The 11979-nt window shown below is 40.3% G+C and overlaps 1 protein-coding gene across 1 annotated transcript; it reads left to right on the top strand.

Annotated features, from left to right (window-relative positions):
* The first annotated feature begins 202 nt into the window (after positions 1-202).
* On the top strand, positions 203-7827 carry LOC101854342 (tigger transposable element-derived protein 4). The gene is made up of 2 exons (XM_005101988.3): positions 203-2108; positions 5111-7827. Exon 2 carries the CDS (start codon positions 5660-5662, stop codon positions 7337-7339), a length of 1680 nt encoding a protein of 559 aa, XP_005102045.1. The 5' UTR covers positions 203-2108; positions 5111-5659; the 3' UTR covers positions 7340-7827.
* The last annotated feature ends 4152 nt before the right edge of the window (positions 7828-11979 follow it).

Genomic DNA, 11979 nt, shown 5'->3' with positions numbered 1-11979 from the left:
TCGGCATAGATGGATAGGTCGGCAGCCGCCCTGGGGCCGACATCACTCCCGACGGCGGGGCCGACGTAGGGCCGATATGAATCCGAAGGTGCAAATGAGCCCCAGCCGCCTGCAGCGGCAGCAGCGGGCCGGGAGCGGACATTAAGTTTGTCCGACATCAAATTGACTTTGGGCCGCCATAATCATGCTGGCTGGGATGTGGCCTAAATAAGCACTCCCTTCTAAGATACCGCACATACAACAATTTAGTTGAATATGTGCAAAGTTCTGACAAGAATGTTTGTCAGAATAGCTTAATAAACAAAATTAGTAACTTAAGATGCGCATTGAGAAAAGAGTACATTGTATGGTAATAATAAAGTAGAAAGCGGAAACGTTTCTGGTGCTGTAAGTCTAAAAGATATTTTCACACCAAAATTACAGTATTAGTATTACGATTTTGTTCTTCAAAGTCAAAGTCAAAGACCAGGATATGTGTGTCCTTATCCACGTACGTAAAAATATCCTTTTTTATAATCCGCAGAGTACAATGTCAGTTCCTTTTAAAAGGTGCGTGTTAGTGTTACATGTAGTGAATTCCACCCGCCAAAGAAGCCATTGTTTGCACCATAATGATTATTTCGCCTTATTTTTTCTTTAGAGAAGTGCTCAAAACTATACAGGCTTCAGTAACGTCACTTTGGGTGGGAGCCATTTTGATAATGAGCTGGCCTGTACGCGTGTAGTGTGTTGGCACGGATGAGATCACTCACGGATCCGATCGTGAGACCATCTTGAGACCATCCGGAGACTTATTATATAGAACTGTTTTGAGATCGTCTTGAGGTCGTCGCGAGACCATCTATAGACTGTTTTGAGATCGTCTGGAGGTCGTCCCGAGACCATCTATAGACTGTTTTGAGATCGTCTTGAGGTCGTCGCGAGACCATCTATAGACTGTTTTGAGGTCGGGAACTGCGTATAGTGAGAGGGTGACTTGACTTGAGTCATTTATTTTAGTGATCCTGTGTCTACATCCAAAGAACGGGTTTTAATTTGGGGCGCAAAGAGAGGGACTTTTTATGACTCGATCAGGATAAAAAAAAAAAAAAAAGAAACCATATTTTTTGTTTAGTTGGTCCAGAAGTTTTGTGGGCATAGATCTTGGTAAATGTGAACGAAATGTTTTTTTCGCGAACGGACGAAAGTAAACAACATTGTGGTTCTGACACGTTTTCTTTGGTGTAAACCCACAGTGGGTAAAAAGAGTAGTAGGTGATTTGCAGCGTACACCTAAAACGTTAAAGATTGGGATGTGTATTTTGGTCAATACCACATAGTTTAATGTAACCTATGTCAAAGAAACATGTTCCAACAGACGGGAGAGTTGAACTTCTCCGAAATGCACGGGAAGATGTCTAGACATCGTTGGGAGGAACTCTACAACAAGCTTACACTGAAATGTGGGGGCAGGGAGATGTCGCTGTCTCCAAATGAACGATTATAGTAGGCATGGTTAGATCTACTGCAAATCATTTATTTTACCTTTAGTTTAGTGATCCTGTAAATGTAATAGTAATGTGTGTATGCATCCAAAATTAGAGAAGCTTTTTATACATTAATATTATTATACTGAATCAATGAAGATTCAAGAAAAAAAATTGTTTTGGTCGCTGGCCTACAGGGGCACCATCCAAAGCTTCGTACGCATTTGTAAATTGAATTTAATGAGCTGAAGAATTGTTACAACGAACGCGGACAGACGAAAGTGAACAAGTTATAAACGCGATAAGTTTCTTAGACCTCCCCTTGTTCTTCCGGTCTCTAATATACTGCTGAAACTGTTCTAAAGCTCTTCATACTTGTTTGATCGTTCATAAACAAAATGAACGTCTCTAACGCTTGAACATTGTACTGTAGCATCTAACTTGGAACATGAAACGAATGTTTGACCATTCCTCCTCATGGCAACCTTTATTCGTTGATCAGAATAATTATGTGTGCAATATGGAGATGCTGTCATGAAATATACGAAAAATGTAGATCTATCAAGTGAATTGAAAGGACAGAATGGGGCGCCGTTCCAACTTGGAAATTGAAAGGAAACCAACAAAACGAGTCGGCAGTCGGTGTGTTGTGGTCGAAGTTAAAATTAAGACCAAGAAATAGATACATTTTCTGCGTGTCGGCACTCCTGTACAATTGCGGTCCCGTATGGGGATACTAGTTTTGATCACTTCTGGTTCTAAGAAGACTAATTACTTTCTGATGCGCCATCATGCCAGTGCCGAATATGGAGAGATATAGCCTATCAAACCTAATTGCAAAACATCAAATTGTAAAGTATAGTCCAATATGCCCCCCTGAAACCCCCCATGTTTTTGTTAGGTCCAGGGGCAAGCCTCCCTGAAAGAAAGTGGCTATTCTCACCCGCCCGGAAGTTCTAGCAAGATCAACTCCTTTCCTTTCTCTCTCTCTCTGTCTCTTTCTGAATACTGTCTATCGGTGTGGACGATCAAATTGACCAAAACAAAGTTAAAAAATGATGTTAAAACACAAAAGTAAATTAATTGGGTTGTCTACAAAGATGCTACGGCTATTTAACTTTTCGAATCGAGCCGAACTACGCGGGTCGCCATTTTGTTTTGCCCGGAAATTCTCGCGCTACTCCTCTCTCTCTTTCTCTCTCTCTCTCCACTGCCCACAGACAAAATTGTACGCTTTTAGTAGGCTACAGTTGTAATGGAACGTTTGTTCACGGCACAGAATTCTACAATTTTTCTGTTATAACAGTGTAGAATTCTGTGGTTTAGGGTGAACGCAAAATTTGGTGAACGCGCACCGGGTGAGAATAGCCACAAGACTCGCCTGCACTATTCTCACTCCGGGTGAGAATAGAGGTGGCCTCCCTGAAAACCCCCCTTGCCTTGTTAAATTATACAAGGGAAATTTTACTGCTCATATTGTAGGCTAGATCTACGTCTACTGATAAAACATTGATACTATACCCGACTATTTAAATCTTTTTATAAATGGATACCCAGTACTCTGTGCTAGTGTGATTTAGTGCTATATAACGGAACCGCTATTGTACGGGAGTGCCACCATGCTAGACCAGACAGGCTTTGATGAAATGTTTAAAAGGAAGAGGCTAGCCATACTTAATGATGGCTAGACTGGTTGGCTAGTACGGCTAGACAGCTGGGCTAGCCATACTTATTCTCTTAATATGATGGCTAGACTGACCATAAAAAAAAAAAATAGGCCCACTGAATTGTAAATATACATTTTTTGTTTGCAGTACCTAAAGTATTTGTATTTGAGATGAAACCAGGTGCCTTAATGACTGTGCATGTAATTTAAACCTCCTGTTTTCTAATGTTAATAGGGCCTTTAGTACGGCTAGACTTCTTGGCTAGCCGTACTTAAGTACGGGTAGACAGCCAGGCTAGCAGTACCTAAGGACGACTAGACTGTCAGGCTAGCCGTACTTAATGATGGCTGAATTGTAAATGAAATTTTTGCAATGCCAAAAGTATTTGTATTTCAAACAAAACCAAAAGGTGTCTTACTGACTTGCATGTATTTGAACCTGAATAATTACTAGACCTAGATCTAATGAGACCTGTGGAATTAACAGGTTTGAGTCGATAGGGCCAAACCTAGATCTAAGTATGGCTAGACTGGCAGAGAAATTTGTTCCCAGCTGTCTTAAATTACGATTTAAATATCGTTTGCTCGCTGGATTTCATGTTGTATGGTTATCGGTTATTGAACTTTCACAGGTGAGCTAAAGTTAGAATACTGCTAGACCTAGATCGGATGGAAGTGTCGACGTAAATGATAAAACATTGACTTTGTGACTATTATGAAAAACAAAGATGGCTGATATTTTGTACTCTGGAAAACAAATAGATGCCTAGACGCTAACTGTGAGGAAGACACAACAATGTATAGACCAGATCTAGCTGTCTACGTGGGATTTTATGTGATTGTGCGGCCGCGTTTTTTCTCGTAATTCTGCAACATTTGCATAAATTATAATTTGGGATTCCACGTGTTTTTTCTCTTTTTTTTTTCCTTTTTTCACAAAACAATTACTTCACGCCTCGCCTTGTAAGTAATAAAGTAAACGAAAGTAGTCACCGTAATAAGTCTCATTATGTATAGTGACAAGTTGGTTATTTCCCTTGTTATGGGTTAGGGATTTTGAGCCTTGAGCATATATTCAATTTTTCAACCCAACAAAAGTTGTTCTCATGTCTGCTGATGTTTCATGTATGACTGGTGTCCCTGGTTTTAGTGATGTGCCAGCATCAGAGGTCCAGATGTCCATTTTTCTTTCCCCTCTATAGATATCAACAGCTGAAAGTAACAGGTTACATTTTTTGGTTGTTTTTTTTTTGGACTGATGTGCACTGTTTTTTTTCCAAATACACAAAAAATTACTGATACTGATATGGTCTGTTTTCAATTTTTCTGTACTTAAAACATGAAAATTCTTGTTGAAAAAGTGCAAAACATGTGAATGGCTTTACGGTAACTTGCATTAAATTTTTCATTTGTCTTGCATAATTTGGCGATCTAAATTTGCATAAAATTCTGCTGGGACAGATATCTAGACGTATCCCTGGAAATGATAATGGCTGTGGATGTGTGAAAACTTGTGATTTATTTGTTCCTTGTTCTTCTGGAGAAGGTGTGAATCTTGGGATTGATAGCATAGTTGTTAAAAGTGAACTTACGTCTAGTTCTGGGACTAGATCAAGATCTAGTACGGGTACTCTTTACACTAACAGTTTAAGGGAAGATGTAAAACATGACATTATAGGTAGGGAAAGTGAATCTGTGGGTGTTGATGAGGAACATCTGTCAGTAAAAGAAGAGCCCAGTTTTGAATGTCCGTGTGACGTCAAGGCCGAGACAAATGACAAATTGAACGTTGAAAGTGAAAGTAGCCTGACTCTCTGATACGGTGTAGTAAACACTAAAAGATGAGCCTACAGTAAAATCCACTTACATCGATACCTGATTTATGGACATTTTCACATTACATCGACATATTTTTCAATTACGAAATTTTTCCTTCAATATCTTCACTAAACAATTTCTCTTGTATCGCTTTTTTCAGGCCCACTGTGCTTTATCGACATGCTTCCTGGGTACCTGGCGAAGCCCACAAACATAAGTGGGGGAAAAAGCCACGCTAACTGTCAACGCATTGGTTCTTCATTAAGTCCGCATACCCGCCAAGTACCCTATATCGACACATCAGGCTTTAGTAGGTCATGTAGGGCCTACATAGTGTAGTCTCCAACACAGTACAGTGCCACACAGGCGTGAGCGTCTCGCGTGCTGGGCATCACCTCCCTACCCCCACTCGCGATCGCTCATCCCGCTTCCCAATTTTCAGCCTGTCACTGGCAAGTGCCACGGTCAGTGAGTCAGTACCTTGCATCCATTTTCCCCAGCAAGCGGCCATAAACTGTAATAAACAGGCCTATTACAAGGATGCTACAACAAAGTTTGCGCTGGGGTGTAGTGTGTGCCTCGTGTTGCTCGGTCTTTGGTATCGTAACTCCAACCCCCCCTGCCTCTTGTTACTTTCACTGTGTAGTTGTGTAAGCCTACATCATCTTAGTGGAGCTAGAGATCTATTCTTAGCTTCACATCTTCACTCATGTTCATTCTCTCACCGTACATTGCAGAAAGTGGACACATTTTCTACTACTGCTCTGTTCCAGCAGGATTGCTAAGCCTCTCCTTTTCGTCCAGTGGCACCATGACCATGAAACGGAAAAACCTTAGCATTGAGATGAAAATTAAACTTCTTGCTGATGTTGACAAGAAACTGCTATCAAAAAAAGAAATCGCTGCCAAGTACGGCATTCCTCATAACACTCTGTCCACCATAGTGAAAAACAGAGAGAAGATCGAAAGCCTCACTTCTAGGGACCTGCAACCCGAACGCAAAAGACAGCGGAAATGTGGCAGTGCCGACGTTGATAGAGCTTTGTTTGTATGGTGTAAGCAAGCTCGAAGCATCAATGCCCCTATATCTCGGACGATCATGCAAACTCAAGCCGAGTTAATTGCTGCTGAACTCGGAGACGTTGACTTCAAGGCCTCACCTGGATGGCTGGACCGCTTTAGGCGCCGGCACGGCATTGCTTACCAAACAATGAGTGGAGAAGCAGCCTCGGTGAACCAGACTGTGGTCTCTGATTGGCAGAAGACTGTTCTGAGTGCACTCTTGAAGGACTATTCTCCTCGAGACATATTCAACGCTGGCGAAACTGGGCTGTTTTTTCGATGCTTGCCTGATAAGACTGATACCTTTAAAGGAAAAAAGTGCACCGGCGGCCAACAAGCCAAGGACAGGCTGACCGTGATGGTGGCTGCCAATATGGACGGGAGTGAAAAGCTTCCACTACTGGTGATTGGGAAAACCACAAAGCCTCGGTGCTTCTCAAATGCCAAGAGCCTCCCAGTCGACTACCGTGCCGACAGAAAGGCATGGATGACGTCCGGCATTTTTGAAGACTGGCTTAGAAAACTGGATCGTAAGTTTTTAATTCAAGGCCGGTCCATTCTGATGATTGTCGACAAATGTCCATCCCATCCAGTGGTATACGGCTTGGCAGCAATCAGACTGAAATTTTGGCCAGCAAACAGGAGCAGCCACAGCCAGCCTTGTGATCAAGGGATTATACATTCCTTCAAACGGCACTACAGGGAGAAGGTGGTGAAGAGGTTCTTGGCCTACATCAGTGGTGGACAGTCAGCCTCTGGTGACTCGAGTGCCTTTCACATCTCTGTGCTCGATGCACTGTACTACATGCGGTGGGCGTGGGATCGTGTGAGCAGAAAAACCGTCGCAAACTGCTTTCGGCGTGCTGGTTTTCTGGACACCGGTCCGCCCAACTCTAGTCGAGAAGAAGTCAATGACACAGACACACAGAGGGTGGCCGATGACGCAGGGGAGTCGGTGATGGGGGAGCTTTTTGACAGGCTGCGAGAGTCTGCGGTAGTGACCATAACTGCGGAGGAGTATGTCTGTTTCGACACGAAGGTTGAGACCGCATTGGAAATGTCAGTCAGCAGTGAGAGAGTTAACAGCATCTCAGACACAAAGGAGTCAGAATCGGAAGAAGACGACGGCGAAATCGAACCAGGGGCAAAAGTTTCCGCCGATGAGGCAAAGGATGCCATGAAGAAACTGATGCAGTATGCCCAGCAGCATGAGCAGGGTGAAAAGCTGTTCTCTATTCTAATGTCTGCTGAAGATGCGATCGATGAACTGACTCAGCGGCCTAAAAAGCAAACGTCCATCAAACAATTTTTCACAAAATTAAAGTGAAGAAGGCTGGTGACAAGCTCACTGGATCCCCCCTCCCCCCTCCCCCTCGACATTTTTATTTATCTATTCGACGTCAAATCCACTTCCCAAATCATATATATATAGATATAAGCGGATTATATGACATCTGTACAGAGGAGGAAGACGTGAAACCTGTCAATAAACCAGAGTGCCTCACAGATATCTGTACGGTGAAAACCGAACCGCTATTTGGACATGATGAAGTGTGTGTGTGTGTGTGTGTGTGAGTTTGTCATTTTGTGTGTGTATGTGTGTGTGTATGCATATTATGAAAACAGTCTTATATTTAATGCAAAGTGTTTTATGAGAATGCCTGATCAATAATGTGAGGCATCGTGGTGAAATCAGGCGCTGGTCCAAATAATGAAATTGTTGGCGTTTTTCCCTCCAGTTTGGCCAGTTTTTTTTACTTTTGTTTTTTGCCTCAACACTTTTTGCATCCGTTTAAAATTGAAAAACATATTTCTGAGTGGATCTTACTGAAAAACATTAATTTAAGCCACAAAAAATGTAAATTTTCAGTTTCCAAGGACTATCAAGCTTTGGAATTCACCAAACTTTGGTAGCCATTTTTTAGCTAATTTTACTTTTGAAACCCGGCAACCTCAACCTGCTTCATCAATCGCAAATATCTCGACTTCTATTCAAGATATGCGTGTATTTTTTTCCGTCAAAAGATAATCAAATGAACAAGCTTTAAGATGATACCAATAACTCCAGATGCCCAAAAGTTGACGAGAGCCTGATTCTACTGCGTCGTGTCACATAGACATAGATTCTATATTTATTTTTTTTAGAGCCCAAATTTAAGTTTGTCGTCATTGTATTGAACAAATCATTACATAATTATAATTGAGAAGACTTTTAATGTAAATAAACTTTGAATTGAGGTGTAAATTTGCCTCATTATTTGAAAGTATTTTGTACGATGGACTTATTAGAAATCTAGTGTATGTTAATTTTTGGGTCCAAACTGAAGTATGTCGTCTTTGTTATGATCCGATGTGTTATTATGTCATGAGGGTTATGAAAAACCTTAAACTTATTTGTAACAATGGCATACCGTACTCTATATGTTCTTATCAATAATAATAATAATAATAGATAGCATTTGTATAGCGCATATCCCCGCTCAACAGCAGGCTCTATGCGCTTTACACTATATTATTACCCCAGCAGACCATACAACACTCCGAAACATTCTCAGCTTCCCGGGAAGCATACAGTGCAAGCAGCCGATTAAGCGCTCAAACACTAACAAACTGACAAGATCTTTCGCTGTCTATAGCCGGGTACCCATTCCCACCTGGGTGGAGTGAGGAAAATTCATGTAAAGTGCCTTTCCCAAGGACACAACGTCGGGCCCTTGACGGGATTCGAACCCACGACCTTACGGTTGCGAGTCCGAGAGCCTAACCACTAGGCCACCGACGCCATAAAGAAAGTTTACACTGTTGGTAGTTAACAGTTTACTTATAATTTATTATGTTACTTATGGTATGTTCATAACATGTGCCAGAAACAATTTCATCAGTCAGATTTGATTTGCTTTGCCTCCTGTGTTAGAGCCATTTCTGTATTTTCTAAAAATATGTCTTCTTTGTTTTACAATAAAACCTCAGCTTTGCTGAAAAGTGGTCTAAGTATTTGTTATTGTTGTTACTAACAAATTTTTAGCTATTAAGATAAGATAAGATAAGATAAGATACATCTTTATTGTCCAGATCCTGGCACATTGGTTTGGTGTTCCACCACGTGTACACACACACACACACGCACACACACACACTCACACACACACATACAAACTCACACAGGCACACACGTGCACACACATGCACACACAAGTAGGCTTACAATCACATGCATAATATAAATGAGCAGCAATATATATAAACAATAATAATCGTAAGTTAGATACGCACTCAATGTTATTGTGATGTAAAGCAGCCTAGCACCAAGACTATTGCATGCGTACAGTACAGCTGTGACAGGAACTCAGTCTGTAAGAGCAATCATTTGGCTACATATATAGATCTGATGGAGAATTAGAATACGGTACCTTCATAAAGTTGATTTTGGTCCTTATACTTGTCAACCCCGGTATCTCACGTTTTTGGAAAGGCATAACTCTCAGGGTAGCAGCTCAAGTGTCGTAAGTCGGGGTTGGGCAAAAATCGGTGTCCATCACTTTTCACATTTTGAAAAAAAAAAAATGTTCAAGGCAGTTTGGGGGGGGGGGAGGGGGGGGGGGGGAGCCTGCTCTGTAAAACCTCAGAGTTGTGTGATTATTTTGTGAAAATACCCTTTAACACTTTGCCCCCACTGGCGCCGATCAGCGACTGTAAGTAAAAAGCCATGCCTTCCCCATTGGCCACGGTGTGATGTAGCAACAAAAACGTTAAGCAGTGATCCCTTTTTTGACATGTGCACTTGTTAAAGTTAAAGTTAAAGTTATTATAATTTCCTTTCTGAATGGTTTGTGTGGCCTTTGACTTTGAGGTAAAAAATCAGTTTGTTTACCTGTACCCGTCATTTTATGCAAGAAAAATTCTGAAATTATGCAAACTGAGCCAAAAAATGTGAAATTATGCGACTCTGTTAATGTTAACAAAGAATGGTAAAGGAAAATAATCAGATATTATGCAAAAAATGATCAAATTTTGCTAAATTAGGCGGGGTGCATAAAACCACGGGGACAGGTTTACAACAATTGGAGTTGATGTTTTTTGAAAAATGTCGAGTAGGGAACCTAAACAAATGGGTAACAGGGAAAGATCAGGGAAACGTAGCTTTTTTGAGAGCATCCTAGTAAAGGAATGAATGGAAAACCATGATTGCCGATGTCTGTCGCAGATCTGGCTCTGGATGATGATGATGATGTCGAGTAGACCTGGAATGAGTGCTGCTCTACACTTACGCCGTGATGAGAATTTGGGTGATGAATCTGATAGATAGATCTAATGTTTTTAGTTCCGATTCTAATTCCTTTTTTTGGTAAACGTGATCGTCTCGTTCAATTTTCTCAATATGCTGAAAACTTCATAATGGTTGGGGTATTTTTGCAGGGATACAGGTAGGCTACATATAGTAGGCCTAATGATGTAGCCCGTCTATATCCTCATATGCCGGGATCAAGGTTGTGCACTCTGCACGCTGCGTGGATGGAAAGTGTTTAAGTAATTTAAAGTTAAATTGCAGGTATTGTGGATGGATTTAGAGGTGAAATATCAGGGTTTTTTTTGCTCCTCCTGAGGAATTAAAAAAAACCAGAGTTACGATAGTTGAGCTGTTGCCCCATGAAATATGTTGACTAATGAATCATTGTATTTGTGTAAGCTTTTTGAATATTCGTAACATTTGTATCTCGACGGGCGCTCGTCAATTTTTGGGCATATGGAGTCAAGTTATAGGTATAATTTTAAAGCTTGTACTTGTTCATATGTCTTATTTTCGTTGAAAAAAATGCTCTTCTATCATGAATAGAAGTCGAGATATTTGCAATTGAAGGAGGTGTGGGTCTCCTGATTTCAGAGGTAAAATTAGCGAGAAAATCGCCGCCAAAGTTTGACAATTTCAAAAGCTCGAGAGTCCCTGAAAACGATTAAATTACAGACTTTGTGCTTTTAATCAACGTGTTGCTGTGAAATTCACTTGGAAATGTGTTTTTATATGGACACGAAAGGTTCTGAGCCAGAAAAAAAAATTCACAAAAAATTGTCAAACATACAGAAAAATTATTTCTTCGATTTCATTATTTTGACGAGCACCTGATTTCACCACACTACCTCCCATTTCTTTTATTTAATAAGAACGTTAATTCAACATGATAGATGAATTACTTTGGTACTGATTTTCTAATTTTAAAAAATATGTTTTTGTTCCAAATAAACTTAGGTCAATTCCATTGTGTGTAGGCCTACCACATGAGCTTAATTATATATATATATATATATTTTTTTTTTTTTTTTTTTTTTTTTTAATTTTTTTTTTTTTAAATAATTTTTTTAAAATATTTATATATATATATATATATATATATTATATAATATATATATTATATAATATATATATTCTGTTTGATTTCTGTACCCGATCAGAGTGAAGGCCTACATGATGATGAAGACATAGTCTGGATACACTTTGATATAATATTCGCAAAGAAGAATCCACACATTCATCCAAGTTGATTCCCCCACTCAACAAGGGTGTTAAAACTCCCACCCTTTTGAAAACATTTTAAGTGCAATAGATTAGCAGGTACTCAAAAAAGTTTCTCTACTTCTTTTGTTTGTTTGTCACTTTCTTGTGAACTGCTATTTCTGGGGTGCCTTAATTAATAGTCGAAGCAGACTTTGTGCTATTAATAATAATAATAAATAGCATTTGTATAGCTCATGTCACCACTCGAAAGCAAGCTCTATGGGCTTGACACTATATTTTTACCCCAGCAGACCGAATAACACTCAGAAACATTCTCAGCTTCCCGGGAAGCATGCAGTGCAAGCAGCTAGTTAAGCGCTCAAACACTAACAAACTGACAAGATCTTTCACTGTCTATAGCTGGGTACCCATTCCCACCTGGGTGAAGTGGGGAAAATTCATGTAAAGTGCCTTTC

Source organism: Aplysia californica, unplaced genomic scaffold (assembly GCF_000002075.1).
Source record: "Aplysia californica isolate F4 #8 unplaced genomic scaffold, AplCal3.0 scaffold00307, whole genome shotgun sequence".
Classification (NCBI taxonomy): domain Eukaryota; kingdom Metazoa; phylum Mollusca; class Gastropoda; order Aplysiida; family Aplysiidae; genus Aplysia; species Aplysia californica.
The sequence above is the reverse complement of the archived record's forward strand: the minus strand, read 5'-3'. Positions and strand labels throughout refer to the sequence as shown.